Here is a 24,027-nt window from a genome sequence, read left to right as displayed (position 1 = left end):
AAAAAATAGACACTTGTCAATACTGGGATGTAATATGTGCCGACAGAATTGGAACACTGCCTTTGCTTTTTTTTTAAAAGGTCATATACACTGTATAATACTTTAATAATCATACAAACAAATTACTAGGGAATGCTTGCATCATTGCATAATTGCAGCCAGGCTTTGAAGCTGCAAGGCTATTCAGTGCTAATTAAGGTGGCCAATTGCACTATTCCCACTTGGCTCTGATAAGGGGGGAGGCATCTACATTGCCATATAATCCAGCTTCATACTCCCAAAATCTGGATACTTCCACAACTTCCCCTCCCACATTTTAAACTGTGAGCAACAAATGCCATAATAATAATAATAATAATCTTTATTTGTATTCCGCCCTATCTCCCCAAGGGGACTCATTACATTACAGGAAAGGCCAAAATTCCAGATGATTTCAAAAAATCCATTTCCTCACCACCTCCTGAAATGTTGTAAAAGACTGCTGGCCTCCACGCTTAAAATTACGCAAAGAATGCTCTCTCCTACGCTTGAGGCCAAACTAATGTGATGGGAACAGGGGCGTCCAAAATTTTCAGTGTAGAACTCAGTGGAATTTAGTCAATGTGATGAAGTGGCAAAACACTGCAAGTAAATGGGACACTCTTAGCAGCCATTTCTATCGGTTGATTGAGACAAATCACCTTCTCAATTCCCTCTCCGACGATCTGGCTGTATGCTCAGAACACATGGAATAAAATATGCTCCATGACTCCTTATTTCAGATTATTTAAGCAGCTCAAACTTTATTGATTATTTACAACTATATACAAGACAGATCAGATGATCACCAGACTCTGTCCGTCTGCATCGGAGCACGCTGCAGGAGTAAACATTCCATTCTTATCTCTAAACCATACGTCTGGCTATAAAGCGAAAACTTCCCAAACTTACACTCTAGCCATTTCATTTCCACTCTATGCATTTAACCTCTTTCACTACTAGATTACACACACACAACTTTAAACTCCCAGCACAATTTCACACTATACTAATCCATTTTTACCGACAATTTCTTCAAAAACTCCCAGTTTTGACCTGGCGTGAAGGCCACATGTGAAGCTTTGGGACTGGGGTGTGCCTAAGTTCCTGCATTGCTGCCCCCCAAAAATGAGGGTCCTGGGGGGCTGCGGAGGAGGACTCACCCGCTGCCTGACTTGGAAGCCCTCCGTGATGTCCAACCGCATGTGCTCCACGGTGGATTCATGGGGCATCTGGAAGGGAAGAGAAAAAATAAATTTTCAAAAAACTGATTTATTCAAGCAGTAAGAAGTTAGTTAATAAGGCACATTCAACTATTAAAACAGTAAGAAAAATCTCTAGTGGTCTATATAGTAGGGATGTGCCATCCACAAAAAATGGTTCAAAAGTCATTACAAAACTGGGAGCGCTGGCACTTGGTTTCTAAAGTGTTTCTAAAGTATACTTAGTTAAAATTTCATTACTATAACGAGACTAACGAAATTCCATTACTACAGTAGAGTCTCGCTTATTCAACATGAATGGGCCGGCAGAATGTTGGATAAGTGAATATGTTGGATAATAAGGAGAGATTAAGGAACAGCCTATTAAACATCAAATTAGGTTATGAATTTACAAATTAAGCAGCAAAAAATCATGTTATACAACAAGTTTTACAGAAAAAATAGTTCAATACACAGTCATGCTATGTAGTAATGACTGTATTTACGAATTTAGCACCAAAATATCACGATATATTGAAAACATTGACTACAAAAATGCATTGGATAATCCAGAACGTTGGATAAGTGAGTGTTGGATAAGTGAGACTCTACTGTATTTCGTTACAGTAATTGTGCATAATTAAATAACTATAATTAGGAAAACTTAAGGGGCTCCCATCTCCCTCGTTTTTAAAGCTATTGGGGTGAAACTTGCTACAATGGTAGATAACATTGTTAGCCCACCAAATTTCAGAACATTTAGCTTATCCACAGATTTTTGGTGAATTTCCAAAGTTTTCGGGACGTCTCCAAGACGTCTGGAGAGCACAAGGTTCAAGGAAGTTAAGAGTAGTTGCCTGTCATGAAATTTGTTGCTTTGCAAGTGATATAACTCTGTTCTGTTCTGATGACCATAAGCCATTTCCATTTCTTCTTCAAAGCTAAAAGAAGTTATAAAGAAACATTGTGTGATTTCTACGACACTCCTAGATGTTGATGGTTTTTATCTTGCTCCAAAGCTAAGGATGCTTGATTAACATAAATCATGGCTACCTTACAAGACAATATAAACTCTGAAAAGGGGCCTTTCTTTGGAAACTGGCCAGGGTTAATTGTAGTCATTCAGCCTACATAGGAATGTAATGCAAGAATTCCTTCATTTCTCTATCAAGGAAGGAGCCATAATGTTAGAACACATACATGAAGAATACCCCAGGTTCATTCTCTGTCATTGTCAGTGAAAAGAAAACTATTAAGCTGTTAAGATTCAGCAATCCTGGAGACCAGCACAAGCAAGGTTCTCCACATCTTGTTGAGCTTCTACTTCCTTTAGTCTCTGGAGCCACATTTGGCCCTTTCTTCTGAATATTTATTGAAATCAAATAGTTTCATGCTCTTGTTCAACTGTTTATTATTATTTTATTCCCTTCTTAGCCTGTTTTAATAAACCAAGACCTAGAAATCTTTTCAAGAAAAGCAGAAGAGATTAGGGCTTGCTGACACTATTTATTGCTATAGCAAAGATAGATAACTCTGTGATTTAACAAAGAAAAATGTTGCTTTTGTGTGATTAGGTGACTGAATACTTCTTGGAAGATTATTTGTTTAATGCTGCAATTTCTCAACTGATGAGTCTCAGTAATGCATTGTCAGTAAGTATACTTACAGTAAAACATTTTAAAGCTCTATGCATGCACAAGAAAGCCAGCAGGAAAGTGTATTTATCATGGAATGCGCTGTGACTTCTGCAAGATTTAGAATGTGCTTTTTTGTGAAATAATTGTACTCAGTTGCAGTTACCATTGATTTGAGAATCCGATATCAATCTTTGCACAATTGGAATTAATCTTGTTTTAATTACTATATTAATACAATAGAATGTTGAATATAAATAATCTCTGTTAACATCATAAACAGGATTAGGATGTAATATGTTAAAAAAAAGTCAGATAATGACCTAATTTTGGACTTAATTTGTCTGTTTGCCTGTTGAATATAATTGAGCATTAATTGTAGTGCTTCAAGGCAGTTACTAAATGAAATTTTATCAGTATTATTATTGTGATTTATACATGTTGAAAGAATATATAGAAACTACAGGTGTCTTTGGGGACAGTGTAATGGCAACTTTTTAACTTGCAGGACTGCTGCTCACATCCTTAGCAAACTGTTTAGTATAGAATAAAACCTAAGTGTATATTGGGAGCATGGTGAAACAAATGTTCACCAGCATTTCAGAATATCCATTTTTACTCTTGTCTGAAACCAGGAAGTATGCAAATTAAAATTAGAACAAACCGAAAGAGTTTCACTTCATTAAAAATGAAGCTTTTTCTTATTTCTCTTTAAAAAATACTTTTCCTATCAACAATTGCAGAGGGAATCACTGATAATAGATGTTTCATGATGAGTGCTGCCAGTGACTCATTTTCAGATGTTTTTTAAATGGGAGCAGAGCACATTGGTTTGATTTCTGGCAAAGCCCTTAACCTGCAAATAAAACTTTGCTTCTCATGCGGGGAGATATAAGTGCAGTAAATGCTTATCTGTCTTCTTTTTATTGTCTGCCACCTCCATGCCTTCTTTTGAGTTAACATTTTGGGAACATTGCATTTTCCAAGTTTGTAGAACAGCAACATGTAGGTCTGTAAATGATGTTGGACTAGAGACTGACCAAAGATGAGCTGCTTTTAGCAATTGTGTAAAATGCAGCATCAGGAGTTTCACAGTCATTTGAATGAATATTGTTTGTTTTATTTCTGAATGACCAAAGAATCTGTCCTTTCCAGCCATTTTTAACACTTTAAAATTAGCTTTTTCTTGGCCTGAAAATTGCTTACTCTGTGTTTATGTGTTAATGCACGTGCATATGCAGTTTGTAAGTCCTTGTAGAGTTACTTGTGGCACCCTCATCAATCTTTTACTCTTCTATGTTATTTAGAAGTTGCCTCTTTCCACAGCATTTAACACTTGACAACATACATCTAAACTATTTTGTTTTGTTTCCTCTTAATGCTGAACACCACTGGGTCTATTCATTGTGAGATGGTGTTCCCACCATTTTTAAATGATCATTTGTTCTTTGTTGGCTGCATCCTCTTTGGTGTACAAATACTTCATTGTAGCATAGCTATCCAGATGTTTTAAAGTCCCCAGAGGTGAAACTTTTCTCCTATAGGAATTCACTACAGTTGATCAAGTGGAGATGTGAAATCATGTTACTGTTACAGAAAAGAATATTGTGACTGTAATGCCGTTCTGGGAGAGCTAGGATAATGCTGTGGTCATAGCAGTAGGCTAGACTGGTGAGAGCCAGGTTCTGATCATCATGCAAAATCATTATGTTTTTTGCCTGACCTTGGGTGGTTACGCCTTTTTAGCTTCAGTTACATCACAGGGACTAAAATAGAATAGTGGGATACCACTTTGAGATACACTTTGAGGAAGGTCAGGATTTAAATGTACTATAGAATCAGCCCCCAACACCTAAATGTTTGTTCTGATATAAAAGTTAATTACCTTATACCACTGTCTAATCAGTCCCTCAGTTTTAAACCTTATGAAACTCTTCCAGACTCCATTCCTGTATCTTTTGCTAACTCAAAATCTTTATCTAGAACAGAGGTGAAATGCTGACAGAGTAACCAAGCAAAACACAAGCCTTGGCCAGGGTTATCCATCTTGTCTAGCTTATCTCTTTCATTTTTCAAAAGACTTATGACTTCAATTAGTATTGCAACAGTAAATTTGAGTTTGCAGTATGCTTTTCAGGCCCTAATCTAATAAAATTATCATCATGCACATTCTTGGGATTCTGTTCAGAATCCCAATAACTGGCTCGAGTCTCAAGGTTTTGCCAAGTGTTTAAGAAAAGTCCCCTGCACTACATCCTCTATAAGCAGTGCGAGTTTTGAACTTTTTAGCCCCATGTTTTTCTGATAGAAATGACCATCTTGTTGTATGGTTATATGCTTTGACGTCAACTCCAGCTTATGGTGACTCTATCCTAGGGTATTCTTGGCAACATTTATTCGGGGAAGATTGGCCATTGTCACTTTGATAGGCTGATAGAGTGAGTCTTGCCCAAGGTCAACCAATGAGTTTCTGAATCCTAATCTCCAAGAGTCCTAACCCAGTTATATTTAATAATCCTTTATTCTATTTTCTTCCTTTGTAGCAAGCGTCTCAAAGAGTTATTCTCCATAGTGCAGAATATGAGGATGCCCTCGCAACACTCTGTGTTATGCTTGCACCAATGGCACCACACATCAGTTCTGAGATCTGGAAAGGTAATTTCTAGAGTTTTATTTATTGTTACTACCATAGAGAAAAATATTAACAGAAATATTTTATAGATGCTTTGATCAGAACTGAGCATATTCAACTGATGACATAAAACATGTAGATCTCATTTAGCTCTCCAGATGTTTTTGGACTGCAACTCCCAGGATTCCTCACCTTGGTTATACTGACAAGGCCTCCTGAAAGCTACTGTCCAACAATATATGGAAGACCACCTAGTGTAAGAAGCAGATTCTCAATCATTGCATTTTCATGATCAGCATCTGTAATTGTTACAATGTATGTGTTTACAGTGTTCAATTAGATTGACAGCAATGACTCTTCATAACACAACACTGTTCATTTTTCATTACTTACTTATTTTAACACATCTATGTATTCTGGTTTGTCATATTAATTCAAACATTATATTCAGGAAGACTTAAAACTAATAGTAATGTGAGTCAAAAGAGTCCTGCTGTGGGAAACATTCCCCAATGAAAAGCCATTCTTTGTGGCAATAACTCTACAGACAACTTTGCTGTGGTCCTAGTAAGCAAGTTTCTTCCTGGTCTACTGATGTTTTTTTTTTTTTAAATCCACTGCAGAAGAAACAGTGAGAATGGCCACATATGGCATGAATGGTACTAGCATATGTCAGGTCTTTGGTTTGCAGACCTTTTGGTTTCCCACCATGCTTATTCTAGTGTAGAAATATGGTCCAATCACCATACTGTACTCAAGCTGGGCTCCCTCCAGTGAACCAGGCTGCCTGCCCAGATAAATGTTCTATTTCACTACGCTTGTATGATTATTAAAGTATTATACAGTGTATATGACCTTTTAAAAAAAAAGCAAAGGCAGTGTTCCAATTCTGTCGGCACATATTACATCCCAGTATTGACACGCCCCCAGCCTCTGATTGGGATGTCAATATGAGTCTCCGCCTCTTTTCTTATCTGATGCTGCTGAGGGGCGTTCCCTTCCCCCTGTGTAGCCACGCCCCCAGCCTCTGATTGGGATGTCAATATGAGTCTCCGCCTCTTTTCTTATCTGATGCTGCTGAGGGGCGTTCCCTTCCCCCTGTGTAGCCACGCCCCCAGCCTCTGATTGGGATGTCAATATGAGTCTCCGCCTCTTTTCTTATCTGATGCTGCTGAGGGGCGTTCCCTTCCCCCTGTGTAGCCACGCCCCTCACCCTCTGATTGGGATGTCAATATGAGTCTCCGCCTCTTTTCTTATCTGATGCTGCTGAGGGGCGTTCCCTTCCCCCTGTGTAGCCACGCCCCTCACCCTCTGATTGGGACTTGCCTGAGATGCTCTGCCCCCTTTCCACTTGGAGTGGCCCCGCCCCTCGACTCTTATTGGGACGTTGCTGTGAGGCTCCGCCCCTTCTCTGTCTGATGCCGCTGACAAGTGCTCCCTTCCCCCTCTATGGCCCGCCCCTCGTCTCTGATTGGGAGGGAGCTATGAGTCCCCGCCTCCTTTCTCCTCTGATGCTGCTGAGGGGCGTTCCCTTCACCCTCTGTGACCACGCCCCTCGTGTCTGATTGGGCCATTTGAATCTTGGCGGGGCGGGGCCAAGGAGCAACGGCTGCCGCCATGTCTGCTTGGTCTCGGAGCCTCCGCTTCGGAGGGAGACAGACAGAAAGGGAAAGGCCCAAGCCAAGCCGCTCTGCTGAGGAGAATGCCGCCGCAGGTAAGTGCGAGGGCGCCCCAGAGCATGTGCAGAGCGCCTGTATGGCTCCCATTGGTTTCCTGGGGAGGATGGGCGTCAGAGTCCTGACCTGCCTGGATCTCTTCCTTCCCCAGCGGAGCGGAGGCGGCAGCTGGACGAGTTCCTGGCCCAGAAAGGGAGGCCCAGGCCGGCGGGTGGCAGGTGAGGAATATATTAATATATAATATAACTAGCTGTGCCCGGCCACGCGTTGCTGTGGCTGAGTCTGGTGGTGTTGGTCAGTTTACATTACGTTGTATTTATGCTGTGACCTCCACCCTTCTTTATACTCACATTAGTAGTAGTATTTGATGTCTGTTACCTTCTTCAATTTTTGTGTTGATTGATAATTGCTTGAGACCCCTGTTGTCTTTGGTTTGTTGTTAATCGTGATGTCTGATTCTGCTGAGTGCGGTTACATCTTATTGTGGTACAATAGTCTTTTTTTTTGCCTGTGTAGGTGTTTATTATTGTTGTTGCTGTAGTGGTCATGAAGGCTGGATAAGTTAGATGCTACTGTATTCGTTTTTGGAGGCCCAGTGTAGCACTGATTGGCTTCTCAGCCTCAGTGCCTGACTGCTTCTTGCCTGTGATGGTGTAGATTCTTATTGTTGTTGTTGTCATTGTTATTATTGTAATTGTTTTTTTGGAGGCCAAGTGTGAATGTAGTGATTGGGGAGGTGGATGAGTTGTGTTGTCAAATTTTGTATTTGTTATAGTCACGATGCGTTGTTGTGAGTTTTGTGGGTCCAGATTGTGGTTTTGTGGTGTAGTTGTGTTGTTACAACCGGGAGGCAAGGCTTTTGTGTTGTGTTGTCAAGTTTTATATTTCTGGGGTGTTTAGTTGTGTGCCAAGTTTCGTATTTCTGGGGTGTTTAGTTGTGTTGTTATAGTCACGATGCGTTGTTGTGAGTTTTATGGGTCCGGATTGTGGTTTTGTGGTGTGGTTGTGTTGTTACAACCTGGAGGGAAGGCTTTTGTGTTGTGTTGCCAAGTTTCGTATTTCTGGGGCGTTTAGTTGTGTTGTTATAGTCACAATGCGTTGTTGTGAGTTTTGTGGGTCCTGTGTGGTTTTGTGGTGTGGTTGTGTTGTTACAACTGGGAGGCAAGGCATTTGCATTGTGTTGCCAAGTTTTGTATTTCTGGGGCGTTTAGTTGTGTTGTTATCGCATGATGCGTTGTTGTGAGTTTTGTGGGTCCGGATTGTGGTTTTGTGGTGTGGTTGTGTTGTTGTAACCTGGAGGCAAGCCTTTTGCATTGTGTTGCCAAATTTTGTATTTCTGGGATGTTTAGTTTTGTTGTTATAGTCACTGCGCAAACAACTTTATCATTTTATATATATAGATATATTATGATACGATATAGTACAGTCTCTTATATAATGCTAATAGTGCAATATACTAGGAGTGTATTAAATACATTGTGGTATCATAATATAGCACAATATAATAACATATTATAGATTACATGTAAAACTACTAATATAATAATATATAATACTCGTATTATACTATACTAATATTATAATATATTGGATATACATATAATATAGATAATATGATGTAATACAATGTAATACACTATTATAATTGTATATTTATATTACATTACTATTACTAATAATATTGCAATATAGTCATATAGTACAATATAATAATATGTAATGTTTATATAGTGCTTATATTGTGCTACACTAATAATATATTTTATGTACATATAACTTATAAGCCGCCCTGAGTCCCCTTCAGGGTGAGAAGAGCAGGATATAAATGTTAATAATAATAATAATAATAATAATAATAATAATAATAATAATAATAGTGCAATGCTAATAATATAATACATTGTATAGACATATGATATCAATAATTTCTTTTTTCTTTTTTATTTATTAGCAACATTTATATCCCGCCCTGCTCACCCTGAAGGGGACTCAAGGCAGCTTACAAGTTATATGTACATACAATATATTATATTATTAGCATAGCACATTATAAACATTCTATATTACTATATTTTACTACAGTAGAGTCTCACTTATCCAAGCTAAACGGGCCGGCAGAACCTTGGATAAGCAAATATCTTGGATAATAAGGAGGAATTAAGGAAAAGCCTATTAAACATCAAATTAGGTTATGATTTTACAAATTAAGCACCAAAACATCATATTATACAACAAATTTGACAGAAAAAGCAGTTCAATACACAGTAAAGTTATGTAGTAATTACTGTATTTATGAATTTAGCACCAAAATATCACAATGTATTGAAAACTGACTACAAAAATGCTCTGGATAATCCAGAACGTTGGATAAGCGAGTGTTGGATAAGTGAGACTCTACTGTATTATGATATGATATACAGTAGTACAGTATCTTATATGACGCTAATAGTATAATATACTAGGAGTGTATTAAATATATTGTGGTATCATAATACTATATCATTATACTGCAATATTATTAGTAATATTAAAAACATGTAATATATAATACACAATTATAATACTGTATTAATGTTATTATATGGTATTACATTATAATATTATTACAGTAGAGTCTGTAATACAGCAGAACCTTGGATAAGCGAATATCTTGTATAATAAGGAGAGATTAAGGAAAAGCTTATTAAATGTCAAATTACATGATTTTACAAATTAAGCACCAAAACATCATGTTTTACAACACATTGATAGTAAAAGCAGTTCAATACACAGTAAAGTTATGTAGTAATTACTGTATTTATGAATTGACTCCAAAAACTTTGGCTACTAACAAACTGACTACAAATAAAAGTAGAATTGCATAAAATGAATTTACAGTAACAACTTTGTTGGAAATTAAATCCATAAAGAGTTCAGTCCTTGCTGCCAAGAGAAACAGCTGTGGATCCAGGCGGGTGGCAGACTGTGTCGGATAATCCAGAGTGTTGGATAAGTGAGACTCTACTGTACATAACAAATAACTAGTAGAGGCTTGAAAAAGGTTGCTATTTTTAATGGGGTACCTGGATCTCAGAATCCTTTCTTCCCCCAAATAGGCCCTACTTGAAGGACAGGACCAATGGGCAGGCCTTGGCTCCCTCCAGACCGGACTCGGTAAGTGGACCCCAAGGAATGCTATTGTGGGTTTTTTTGGGGGGCGGGGTTCTTCCCTTATTTTGGGGACACCAGAGTCTGGAGGGAGGGAGACGAGGTTGTGTTCAGGCTCCTGAGCCGCATGGTTTCTCTGAAGGCTGGGTTGTTGTATGTTTTCCGGGCTGTCTGGTCATGTTCCAGAAGCATTCTCTCCTGACGTTTCACCCACATCTATGGCAGGCATCCTCAGAGGTTGTGAGGTATATGGAGAAACTAAGCAAGGAAGGTTTATATATCTCTGGGGGGGGGGGGGGGGAGAGAACTCTTGTCTGTTGGAGGCCAGTGTGAATGTTGTAATTAATCACCTCAAATTCGCATTAAATGGCCTTCCCAGCTTCACCTCCTGGCCTGGGGGAATCCTTTGTTCAGAGTCGTTAGCTGCCCCTGATTGATTCCTGTTTGGAATTCTTCTGTTTTCAGAGTGCTGCTCCTTAATATTTACTGTTCTGATTTTGGAGTTTTTTTTAATACCGGCAGCCAGATTGTGTTCATTTTCATGGTCTCCTCCTTTCTGTTGAAATTATCCACATGTTTGTGGTTTTCAGTGGCTTCTCTGTGTAGTCTGTAGCATGTGGACAACTTCAACAGAAAGGAGGAACCAGAAAGGAGGAAACCCACATCTATGGCAGGCATAGATACCTCACAACCTCTGAGGATGCCTGCCATCGATGTGGGTGAAACGTCAGGGTGGGAGAAAGAAAGAATTCTTGTCTCTTGGGAGCAAGTCAGAATATAAATGTACCGTGTTTCCCTGAAAATAAGACAGTGTCTTATATTAATTTTTGCTCCCAAAGATGTGCTAGGTCTTATTTTTAGGGGATGTCTTATTTTTCCATGAAGAAGAATTCACATTTATTGTTGAACAAAAAAATGAACATTTATTATATACTGTACAGTAGTTGTCATCACAAACCAGCATAACCAGACAAACTGTGAATCCTATCAAGAATTTCTTGTGACTACCATTATTTCCATGTACAACTGGTATGTACATTTATCAATCCTAAATGCTCTGGTGTTCTGTTTGGCAGGCGCTGGGCATGCTTCCAAACAAAAACATTGCTAGGTCTTACTTTCGGGGGAGGCCTTATATTTAGCAATTCAGCAAAATTTCTACTAGGTCTTATTTTTCGGGGATGTCTTATTTTCGGGGAAACAGGGTAGTAAATAAAATAAATAGTAAATATTTCAATTAGCCAGCTTGATTAGCATTGAATAGCCTTGCAGCTTCAAAGCCTGCCTGCTTCCTGCCTGTGTGAATACTTTGTTGGGAGGTGTTCGCTGGCACTGACTGTCTCTTGTCTCACAACCTCTGAGGATGTCTGCCATAAATGCAGGTGAAATGTTTGGAGGTAATGCTTCTGGAACATGGCCAGGCAGCCTGGAAAACTCACAGCAGCCCTGTGATCCCGGCCATGAAAGCCTTCGACAACACTCTTTGAAGGCTGTTCTTTCTTTCCAGGTGGCCAGGACGAAGCACAGGGAAGCCGCCCCAAGCAAACCCAAGGCGGCCCCCGTCAAGAAAGCGGTGCCCGGAGCGCCCCACCGCCCTGCGACAAAGGAGCCCCCAGCGGCTGGGTCCCGCTTTCCCCGGGAGCCCCCCTCCCAAACCCACCCTGAGAAGCCACTCAGGAATGACCACAACAAAGGAAAACAGAAGGCAGAGGATGGGAAAGAGAATGCCGTTGTTGGAGTGACCGCAGTCCGACCGACTCAAAAGAGGGCTGTTTCCAGACCGGCGTTTGGAAGCCATGCATCCAAGCAATCTGTACATTTGGGGAGTAAGGGGACATTCTCCCTGAACTCAGCAAATCCTAAAAAGAAGCACCAAACTCCCCCGCCAGGCAAGAAGCCCTCCGCCCATCCAAGGAGCCATTCGGCTGCACCCAAAAGCGGAGCCGAGAGGAAGCAAGGCAACTTCAGGCAACAGCCGAGGACCCCCAATGCAAAGCCTAGACCCCGGACCTCTGCCGTCCACACAGCTCCTGCCTCTGGGGGGCTCCGAAATGGCAGGAGAGAGCCCCCCAAACCCAAGCACCCGGATGTGGGCCCAGGCCAAGAGCTCAAGACCCCTTCTGCTCCCGACCGGAGGCAAGTGCGGCAAGTTGCCTTTGCAATTTAGCAACAATAACACTGTGTCACACACACATGGGCAAACTTAGGCCCTTCGGGTGTTTTGGACTTCAACTCCCACAATTCCTAACAGCCGGTAGGCTGTTAGGAATTGTGGGAGTTGAAGTCCAAAACACCAGGAGGGCCCAAGTATGCCCATACCTGATGTAACACAATTTTTGTTTTGTTTTGTCAAGCCTAAAAACATGTTTTAAATTGACGGTATATTTCCTGGTGTGCTGGAAACCACTCTAAGTCCCTTGAGATAGGGCGGTATATGAATAAATTATTATTATTATTATTATTGACAAAATGACATAGTATGACACAGCAAACAAGATAGATATGCTGGATTTTGTATCACAAAATCACAAGTCGAACGCTTCCCAAGCGTTTAGGACTGTGTGATCATTATTATTATTATTATTATACCATTATTATTATTATTATTATTATTATTATTATTATTATTGACACAATGACATAGTATGACACAGCAAACAAGATAGATATGCTGGATTTTGTATCACAAAATCACAAGTCGAACGCTTCCCAAGCGTTTAGGACTGTGTGATGTATTTTCGGATGATGCACTATTATTACTACTACTACTACTATTACTATTATTAATTATTATTCAACAATACAATATCTCATCTTTGCGCCTCAACCAATGCAACCTAGTTTGCAGCAGCCACAAAAACCATGGTGACTTGACCCATTCAACACAAAAGTGACGTTTCTAGAGTAGAACTGCTGGGCTGTGGCACAGCTGGCTAGTAACCAGCTGCAATAAATCACTACTAACCGAGAGGTCATGAGTTCGAATCCCGGGTCAGGTTAAGCCCCTGACCATTAAATAGCCCAGCTTGCTGTTGACCTATGCAGCCCCGAAAGACAGTTGCATCTGTCAATTAGGGAAATTTAGGTACACTTTATGCAGGAGGCTAATTTAACTAATTTACAACATCATAAAACTGCCAGCAAAACACGAGGAAAGGAATGAGGAAGTACAGCCACTAGTGGATGGTGAAGCAACAGCTCCCCCTGTGGCCGGAATCGTGAAGCTGGAAAAATGTTAAAAATGCCTCTGAGTCTGTCTAATGTATGTTGTTTGTCTGTTGGCATTGAATGTTTGCCATATATGTGTTCATTGTAATCCGCCCTGAGTCCCCTTCGGGGTGAGAAAGAAGGGCGGAATATAAATACTGTAAATAAATAATAAATAAATTAAACAGGAAATATCACTTTCAAACCTGGAGCAGAAAAAAATTCAAAGTTTGTTACATAGTGCAATCAGTGTACTGAGGGAGCGAGATGGGAAGGTGCAACCAGGTAGAGCTTGAAATGGGAACCCAAGAGGCTTATATTCACCCGTGAGGCTTCCCTGGGGTGGGATCGGGGCCTCCCGTGAGCCCTTGTCTCCTCAGGAGCAAGGCAGGGGTCCTTCTCGTAGTGACGGTACACCTTCTTCTGCCTCCTTAGGAAGCTGCTGGAGGACTGGGTGGCGTCCCGAGGAAGGACCTACAAGAGGCCCCCCATGCGCCCCGCTGCCCCGAAGCCTCCGAAGGCAAAGTCCAGCCTGAACCTCGCCTTCTGGGGCTCCTTGGAGGAGGAGGAGGAGAAAGAGGAAGCGGAGAAGGAGGAGCAGCACCTGGCCAACGAGATCACACACACCTTGGCAGAGTGCCGGAAGCTGGCCGAAGAGGTAGGTGACCGGAGTGGGGGGCTTCCCCGGTTCAGGCCCAGACTATTTAAAAAATGGCATCTCCACATACAAACCAGCACAAGCACTGCGGTCTGCAGAGGAGGCCGTGCTCTCGGTCCCACCACCATCCTAAGCTCAAACTAAAAACGTCCCCTTTTTCCTCTCCTTTAAAAAGCTTTTAAAAAAACCATTTATGCAGTTTAGCTTACGGAGAGGAAGACTAGTACACCTCTATATATATATCCTCGTCTAGATATTGTACACCTACCTCAACCCATACGAAGCCGTCATATACTTTATAATATATGCACTTAGAATCATAGAATAGTAGAGTTAGAAGAGACCTCATGGGCCATCCAGTCCAACCCCCTGCCAAGAAGCAGGAAATCGCATTCAAAGCACCCCCGACAGATGGCCATTCCACTCTTTACATTCCACTCTATCTCCCCGAGGGGATTCGGGGAGGATTACAGAACACATATATGCTATACTACGGGCCGGCAGAACGTTGGATAAGCGAATATGTTGGATAATAAGGAGAGATTAAGGAAAAGCCTATTAAACATTAAATTAGGTTATGATTTTACAAATTAAGCCCCAAAACATCATGTTATACAACAAATTTGACAGAAAATGTAGTTCAATACACAGCAATGTTATGTAGGAAATACTGTATTTACAAATTTGGCACCAAAATATCACGATGTATTGAAGACATTGACTACAAAAATGCATTGGATAATCCAGAACGTTGGATAAGCGAGTGTTGGATAAGTGAGACTCTATTGTAATATTATAATGTAATACAAAATAATATTTATACAGTATTATAATGGTATATTTATATTACATGCAATATTACGAATAATATTACAATATAGTGGTATAGTACAATATAGTATATAGCCGGGCTGTGATGCAGGCTGTTGAGCAACCAGCTGCAACAAATCACTCTGACCAAGAGGCCATGAGTTCGAGGCCAACTCGGAGCCCCGTGTTTGTCTCTGTCTTTGTTCTATGTTAAGGCATTGAATGTTTGCCTTATATGTGTAATGTGATCCTCCGTGAGTCCCCTTCGGGGTGAGAAGGGCGGAATATAAATACTGTAAATAAATAAAATAAATCAATCTATATATATAAAAGAGTGATGGCATCAGGGCAGCGGACAAAACAACAAAACTACAGGCCACCCAACCTCGAAATTTGACAACACAACCCATCATTCACGGCTCTAAGTTGATACAACAAAAAGAAAAGAAAAATAAAGTCCTAATTACAGGGAGAGGAATAATAGTTTTTATCCAATTGCTGCCAGTTAGAAGGCTAAGCTCCGCCCACTTGGTCTCCTAGCAACCTACTCAGCCCAGGGGACAGGCACAGTTAGTCCTCACTTAGGCCTCTTCCACAGATTATCAGATTTTAACTGGATTATATGGCAGTGTAGACTCAAGGCCCTTCCACACAGCTATATAACCCATTTAGAATCTTATATTATCTGCTTTGAACTGGATTATCTTGACTCCACACTGCCATATAATCCACTTCAGTGTGCATACTAAACATAAAGACTACCATACAACAGACATTCAATACTACCACTACCTCAACAATTTCTCACCAACACCACCAGACAATGCCACAGCAACGCGTGGCCGGGCAAAGCTAGTAGTAATATATATTGCTTATATTGTGCTATACGAATAATATAATATACTGTATGTACATATGACTTGTGAGCCGCCCTGAGTCCCCTTCGGGGTGAGAAGGGCGGGATATAAATGTCACTAATAAATAATATATAAATAAATGGCAAACATTTACTGCTGTTATACAGTTAGCAAGGACAGACAATACATAAACAGAAGTGAAGGCAGTTCCCATTTTTTCCATTTCTGGCACCTGGGGGAACCCTGTGGGCACCTATTCAAGACCCCTTATCTCCTTGTGCCCATTCCCTGATTCCTTCCGTCCTCCTTCTCTCCGTCTTCAGGGCCTTCCTGAAGAGCAGATCCTCGCAGCGCTGACCCGCATCCCGCAAGTGGAGAGGTTTGCCCAGTTCTGGGTCTGCAAAGCCACGCTAGAGGCGCAGAGGGGCTCCTTGGACGTGGCAGGGCTCTACGAAGCCGCCCTCTCCGCTGGGGCCACGGTGAGTGGAGGCCTCGGGGCTCAAAAAGCAGTCAGAGAGCAGCAGCAGCAGCAACATATACCAGTTTGACAGAGCAATAGCAAAGCAGCAGAGCAAACGAGCTTCAGCAACTCACGGAGCAGAGTCAAGCTTAAGCTTTATTGAAAAGAACTACTGTACATTTCTGTCTAAGAAATATATACCATATATATGGTGGCACAGTGTGTTAAAGCACTGAGCTGCTGGACTTGCCGACCGAAAGGTTGCAGGTTCAAATCCTGGGAGCGGAATGAGCGCCCGCTGTTAGCCCCAGCTCCTGCCAACCTAGCAATTCGAAAACATGCAAATGTGAGTAGATAAATAGGTACTGCTCCGTCGGGAAGGTAACGGCGCTCCATGCAGTCATGCCTATGGCCACATGACCTTGGAGTTGTCTATGGACAATGCCGGCTCTTCGGTTTAGAAATGGAGATGAGCACCAACCCCCAGAGTATGAGTAGATCAATAGGTACCGCTCTGGCGGGAAGGTAACGGTGTTCCATGCAGTCATGCCAATGGCCACATGACCTTGGAGGTGTCTACGGACAACGCCGGCTCTTTGGCGTAGAAATGGAGATGAGCACCAACCCCCAGAGTGTGAGTAGATCAATAGGTACCGCTCCGGTGGGAAGGTAACACTGGCGCTCCATGCAGTCATGCCAGCCACATGACCTTGGAGGTGTCTACGGACAACGCCGGCTCTTCGGCTTAGAAATGGAGATGAGCACCAACCCCAAGAATCGGTCACGACTGGACTTAACGTCAGGGAAAACCTTTACCTTTTATACTCGAGTATAAGCCAAGGCACCTAATTTTACAACAAAAAAACTGGGAAAACATTGACTCCAGTATAAGCCGAGATACCAATAAAATTACATTAATTGAGGCCTCAGTAATTTAAATGTTTTTGGATCTTTACATCAAACTGTAATTTAAGATAATGTAAATGTGCTTATGTATCCTTTTAATAATAATAGAGTGAAATAATAAATGTAACAATACCAATAATAATAGAGAAAAATAATTAATATACCATATATACTTGAGTATAAGCTGACCTGAATATAAGCCCACCAGGACCCTCACCCGAGCATAAGCCGAGGAAGGTTTTTTTCAGTCCTAAAAAAGGGCTGAAAAACTAGGCTTATACTCAAGTATATACAGTAGCTCTCTAGGTTGATGTGGGTTTTCTGGGCTGTCTGGCCATGTTCCAGAAGCATTCTCTCCTGACGTTTCACCCACATCAATGGCAGGCATCCTCAGAGGTTGTGAGGTCTGTTGGAAACTAGGCAAGTGGGGTTTATATATCCAGGGTGGGAGAAAGAATTCTTGTCTATTGGATACAAATATGAATGTTGCAACTGGCCCCCTTGATTAGCATTGAATAGCATTGCAGCTTCAATGCCTGGCTGCTTTCTGCCTGAGGGAATTGTTTCCTGTCTGGAATTCCCCTGTTTTCTGAGTGTTGTTCTTTATTTTAGAGTTTTTTTGTAAACGCTGCAAAGCCAATCAATTGTAATGTAGCAAAATGGTGAGGATGAACCCAGCCGCAGCTGCACCCGCATCCACACCTGCCCAACCTGTAGCTACGAAGGAGTAGTTTCTCATTCTTCCTCTTGTTGCAGCCGCTGCAGGAGCTGCGAGATGCTGTCACGGGTATTTTGAAGAATGTCAAGGCACCGTCCAGGGGTGAGCGTGCCATGGGATCCCTTTGCACGAGAGACCCGGAGCCTGTGAGCCCTTCTGGAGTGTGTTTCCCTTCGACCCCTGCAGCCAGCCCTGTTCCAGAGGAAGATGTGGACCCTCCCCAGACTCCTCAGCAAAGCCCACCGTGGGCTAAGCCCTGCTCGGCCATCAAGCTCCAGATCCTTTCCCTGCCCAGGTGAGACCCCCATACACACAGACCTTGCCCTTTGCTCCCCTCTTTCCCCAATGAGAAGCCATCTCCCCACTCAGTGCCCTTGGCTGCCTTCCTGACTGGCCACCTATGTTGGCTGAGTAGGCCTATTAACAAAAGACCCTTCCCATAAACGTACAGCAGAGTAACTTATTAACTGCAGCATCACCCAGCACCAGTAGCCAAAAGTGATAGAAAGAACAAAAACACAGACCAATGTTATCTCGTGCTTTGGAGACTTTTTGTTATAGCAAAATTATATAGTTGCAGTAATTACAAAAACAAGATTTCCACAACACAAAGTTCTTTATACAGTAGAGTCTCACTTATCCAACATTCACTTATCCAACGTTCTGGATTATCCAAGGCAATTTTGTAGTCAATGTTTTCAATACATCATGATATTTTGGTGCTACATTTGTAAATACAGTAATTACTACATAGCATTACTGCATATTGAACTACTTTTTCTGTCAAATTCGTTGTATAACATGATGTTTGGGTGCTTAATCTGTAAAATCATAACCTAATTTGGTGTTTAATAGGCTTCTCCTTAACCTCTCCTTATTATCCAACATATTCGCTTATTCAGCGTTCTGCCGACCCGTTATGTTGAATACTTGAGACTCTACTGTACTTCCTTGCTTCCACGCTGGGCTTCTTTCTCATGCAAATAAAACAGTTTCGCTTTCACAGAGCCTCCTCTCACACCAAACTTACACAGGAGCTTCACACATGAGGAACTTCAACCTGGGGCTTTTTTCACCGAAGCTTCACGCTGAGGCCTACCTCACACTGAGGCATTCTCTCACACACTTGAGTTCTACCTCATACTCCTCAGGACGACACTAGCTTTTTTAACCCTTTCAGTGCTTGACTCACATTTTTGTAATTAAAAATATCTAGTTAATATTTAATATTTCTGACAACCGGAGGGAGGGAGAGAGAGAGAGAGGAAAGAAGAAAGGAGTGTGTGAGAGAGAAAGGAAGGGATGGACTTCTCCGCTCTCTGCCTTCCAGGTCCAGCAAGCGAAGCCCTTGGCCAGAGGTGAGACTCCTGACCCCCGTGCGACGGTCCCTGCGCATTGAAGGCGCCACCGCTTCCTACCCACAGATGCTGAGGGACCACGACCCTGTCGTCTCCTCCCTGGAGGAAATCGTGGCCGCAGACCACGGGAGCCAATTCCTCTTCCGCAGCAACACAGCTCTGCCCAGAGCGGTGAGAGTGGCCGACTTTGTGACTGGACGGGCCACCTGTGGGCACAATGCCACCCCGGCCACGACGAAAGCATCATTGCCACGTTGAGGAGTGTTCACACCACCTCCTTTCCTCCCAGCCTCCTTCTTTCTCTTTCTTTGTAAACAAGACTGGACCCACAGCATTGTTCTCTGAAGCCCTTTTGGAAACATGTCCGTCTTTATTCTTCAATCCATCAATCGGTGTGTTGTCAAAAACTTTCATGGCCAGAATCCCTGGGTTGCTGTGAGTTTTCCGTGCTGTCTGGCCATGTTCCAGAAGCATTGTCTCCCGACGTATCGCCCACATCAGCAACCCAATCAATCAGCCTTTATTACAAGGAGGAAAAGTGCACAGCAGATTCCTAAACTGATGAGGCCCACTTAAGAACAGGATGAGTTCAATGCTAAATGCATACAAACAAGGAAAAAACACTGCAAATCTATACAAGGCAAGTTTCAGCCTGGGTTTAATACAGGAAGTTGTCTTATCCCGGCTACTTCAGAGAGAAACTTTGCAACAACCAGGGCCACATGGTGGAAACTATCACTAGTACAAACCTCACATGAAATTGGGCTGATCAAATCAGGGGGTATTATGAAATTGTGGTGTTACGTTGGCCGTTTACTGCTACATTTTGTTTCTGCACTTTGTGTATTTTGCATGTTGTATCTTGAGTGCTCTGTGAGCCGCCCTGAATCCCTCTGGGAGATGGTGGCAAGGTACAAATAAAATATTATTATTATTACAGTAGAGTTCCGCTCATCAGATACACCGTATTATCCAACCAGGGCCGGCCCAAAGTAATTTTCAAGTGTAGGCGAACCGAATTTTGGCGCCCGCCCCCCAAAACCAATCACTGAAAAATGAGTGTTGGATAAGCGGAAATGTTGGATAATAAGGAGGGATTAAGGAAAAGCCTAAATAAAGAACAACACTCTGAAAACAGGGGAATTCCAGACAGGAAGCAATCAGGGCCAGCTAACACCACCCAACCAAGGATGCCTCCAGGGAGGAAGCAGCCAGATTTGGGATCTGCAAGGCCATTAAATGCTAATCAAGCTGGCCAATTGCAACATTCACACTAGCCTCAAACAGACAAGAGCTCTTTCTCCCACCCTGGACTTTCCACAGATATATAAATCCCACTTCCCTAGCTTCCAACAGACCTCACAACCTCTGAGGATGCCTGCTATAGGTGTGGGCCTGGCCACAGGCCCCGAAGGCGAGCGGGCCCAGACCAAAGCCAAGAGGAGGCATGCCCAGGTGCCATTTTTGCCATTTTGCATGCCCAGGTGCCATTTTTGCCATTTTGCCTTTGCCATTTTCACTTGCTCGCTCACCAGGCCGAGTCTGGGACCCCCTGCCATAAAATTATTTTTGTCGCTACTTCATAATTGTTTTGCTACTGTTGTGAATCGTAATGTAAATATTTGATATGCAGGATGTATTTTCATTCACTGGACCAAATACTTGATACGCCCACATTTGAATACTGGTGGGGTTGGGAGGGGGGGGGGTTGATTTTGTCATTTGGGAGATGTAGTTGCTGGGATTTATAGTTCACCTACAATCAAAGAACACTCTGAAAACACTGGCCATGATCCAATATTTAAGGGCCCATCCGCAAGCTCTTGTTGACAGGGGGGTTTCTCGAATTCTTAACAGCAAGAGAGAGGATGGCAGAAATCTTTATTCTTGCTTCTTTGCAGGGCAGGTTTCCTCGGAAGCAAATACAATGTGAGGCAGGCCTTGGGGAGGAAGGGCCGAGTGCGGGAACAGAGCGAGGGGAGCTTCGCCCTCGGGGCAGCCTCTAGGAAGACATTTGGGGAAGGGGAGTTTTCCTGCAGCCCCTTGCCTTTCCGCCACCACCTCCTCCCTCTCTGCGAAGCCCACGTCTCCATCATCTCAGGCATGTTATTGACAGGATAATTGTTGGGAGGGGAGGTTCAATTCTCTTGCTCTTCACAGTGGTTGGCCTCTTGGGAAACACTTTGGAGATCCTGCCGGAGGAAGAAAAAAAAATAGACACTTGTCAATACTGGGATGTAATATGTGCCGACAGAATTGGAACACTGCCTTTGCTTTTTTTTTAAAAGGTCATATACACTGTATAATACTTTAATAATCATACAAACAAATTACTAGGGAATGCTTGCATCATTGCATAATTGCAGCCAGGCTTTGAAGCTGCAAGGCTATTCAGTGCTAATTAAGGTGGCCAATTGCACTATTCCCACTTGGCTCTGATAAGGGGGGAGGCATCTACATTGCCATATAATCCAGCTTCATACTCCCAAAATCTGGATACTTCCACAACTTCCCCTCCCACATTTTAAACTGTGAGCAACAAATGCCATAATAATAATAATAATAATCTTTATTTGTATTCCGCCCTATCTCCCCAAGGGGACTCATTACATTACAGGAAAGGCCAAAATTCCAGATGATTTCAAAAAATCCATTTCCTCACCACCTCCTGAAATGTTGTAAAAGACTGCTGGCCTCCACGCTTAAAATTACGCAAAGAATGCTCTCTCCTACGCTTGAGGCCAAACTAATGTGATGGGAACAGGGGCGTCCAAAATTTTCAGTGTAGAACTCAGTGGAATTTAGTCAATGTGATGAAGTGGCAAAACACTGCAAGTAAATGGGACACTCTTAGCAGCCATTTCTATCGGTTGATTGAGACAAATCACCTTCTCAATTCCCTCTCCGACGATCTGGCTGTATGCTCAGAACACATGGAATAAAATATGCTCCATGACTCCTTATTTCAGATTATTTAAGCAGCTCAAACTTTATTGATTATTTACAACTATATACAAGACAGATCAGATGATCACCAGACTCTGTCCGTCTGCATCGGAGCACGCTGCAGGAGTAAACATTCCATTCTTATCTCTAAACCATACGTCTGGCTATAAAGCGAAAACTTCCCAAACTTACACTCTAGCCATTTCATTTCCACTCTATGCATTTAACCTCTTTCACTACTAGATTACACACACACAACTTTAAACTCCCAGCACAATTTCACACTATACTAATCCATTTTTACCGACAATTTCTTCAAAAACTCCCAGTTTTGACCTGGCGTGAAGGCCACATGTGAAGCTTTGGGACTGGGGTGTGCCTAAGTTCCTGCATTGCTGCCCCCCAAAAATGAGGGTCCTGGGGGGCTGCGGAGGAGGACTCACCCGCTGCCTGACTTGGAAGCCCTCCGTGATGTCCAACCGCATGTGCTCCACGGTGGATTCATGGGGCATCTGGAAGGGAAGAGAAAAAATAAATTTTCAAAAAACTGATTTATTCAAGCAGTAAGAAGTTAGTTAATAAGGCACATTCAACTATTAAAACAGTAAGAAAAATCTCTAGTGGTCTATATAGTAGGGATGTGCCATCCACAAAAAATGGTTCAAAAGTCATTACAAAACTGGGAGCGCTGGCACTTGGTTTCTAAAGTGTTTCTAAAGTATACTTAGTTAAAATTTCATTACTATAACGAGACTAACGAAATTCCATTACTACAGTAGAGTCTCGCTTATTCAACATGAATGGGCCGGCAGAATGTTGGATAAGTGAATATGTTGGATAATAAGGAGAGATTAAGGAACAGCCTATTAAACATCAAATTAGGTTATGAATTTACAAATTAAGCAGCAAAAAATCATGTTATACAACAAGTTTTACAGAAAAAATAGTTCAATACACAGTCATGCTATGTAGTAATGACTGTATTTACGAATTTAGCACCAAAATATCACGATATATTGAAAACATTGACTACAAAAATGCATTGGATAATCCAGAACGTTGGATAAGTGAGTGTTGGATAAGTGAGACTCTACTGTATTTCGTTACAGTAATTGTGCATAATTAAATAACTATAATTAGGAAAACTTAAGGGGCTCCCATCTCCCTCGTTTTTAAAGCTATTGGGGTGAAACTTGCTACAATGGTAGATAACATTGTTAGCCCACCAAATTTCAGAACATTTAGCTTATCCACAGATTTTTGGTGAATTTCCAAAGTTTTCGGGACGTCTCCAAGACGTCTGGAGAGCACAAGGTTCAAGGAAGTTAAGAGTAGTTGCCTGTCATGAAATTTGTTGCTTTGCAAGTGATATAACTCTGTTCTGTTCTGATGACCATAAGCCATTTCCATTTCTTCTTCAAAGCTAAAAGAAGTTATAAAGAAACATTGTGTGATTTCTACGACACTCCTAGATGTTGATGGTTTTTATCTTGCTCCAAAGCTAAGGATGCTTGATTAACATAAATCATGGCTACCTTACAAGACAATATAAACTCTGAAAAGGGGCCTTTCTTTGGAAACTGGCCAGGGTTAATTGTAGTCATTCAGCCTACATAGGAATGTAATGCAAGAATTCCTTCATTTCTCTATCAAGGAAGGAGCCATAATGTTAGAACACATACATGAAGAATACCCCAGGTTCATTCTCTGTCATTGTCAGTGAAAAGAAAACTATTAAGCTGTTAAGATTCAGCAATCCTGGAGACCAGCACAAGCAAGGTTCTCCACATCTTGTTGA

At 41.9% G+C, this 24,027-nt stretch overlaps 1 protein-coding gene and 1 long non-coding RNA gene across 4 annotated transcripts; one reads left to right on the top strand and one right to left on the bottom strand.

The window, feature by feature from the left end:
• The first annotated feature begins 2,734 nt into the window (after positions 1-2,734).
• On the top strand, positions 2,735-20,220 carry LOC134295233 (cytoskeleton-associated protein 2-like). 3 transcript variants are annotated; one of them, XM_062967099.1, is made up of 9 exons: positions 2,735-2,872; positions 5,398-5,509; positions 7,314-7,380; positions 10,258-10,315; positions 11,817-12,445; positions 13,952-14,174; positions 16,165-16,320; positions 17,964-18,220; positions 19,256-20,220. In XM_062967099.1, the coding sequence occupies exons 1-9, from the start codon at positions 2,849-2,851 to the stop codon at positions 19,539-19,541; spliced, it is 1,812 nt and encodes a 603-aa protein (XP_062823169.1). In that variant the 5' UTR covers positions 2,735-2,848; the 3' UTR covers positions 19,542-20,220. The 3 variants fall into 3 exon arrangements, with proteins under 3 accessions (XP_062823169.1, XP_062823170.1, XP_062823171.1); XM_062967100.1 differs by having other exon boundaries at positions 11,817-12,449; positions 13,956-14,174; XM_062967101.1 differs by lacking the exons at positions 2,735-2,872; positions 5,398-5,509 and adding an exon at positions 5,516-7,200.
• An 851-nt stretch (positions 20,221-21,071) lies between these two features.
• Positions 21,072-23,507, bottom strand: LOC134295234 (uncharacterized). Its single transcript, XR_010001768.1, has 2 exons — positions 22,673-23,507; positions 21,072-21,475 (listed from the first exon to the last, which is right to left on the bottom strand). It is a non-coding gene; the product is annotated as an uncharacterized LOC134295234 (long non-coding RNA).
• Between the last annotated feature and the right edge of the window lie 520 nt (positions 23,508-24,027).

This window comes from Anolis carolinensis, unplaced genomic scaffold (genome assembly GCF_035594765.1).
Source record: "Anolis carolinensis isolate JA03-04 unplaced genomic scaffold, rAnoCar3.1.pri scaffold_114, whole genome shotgun sequence".
NCBI classification, from domain to species: Eukaryota; Metazoa; Chordata; class Lepidosauria; order Squamata; family Dactyloidae; genus Anolis; species Anolis carolinensis.
Note: the sequence above shows the minus strand (reverse complement) of the source record. Positions and strands in the feature narration are given on the sequence as shown.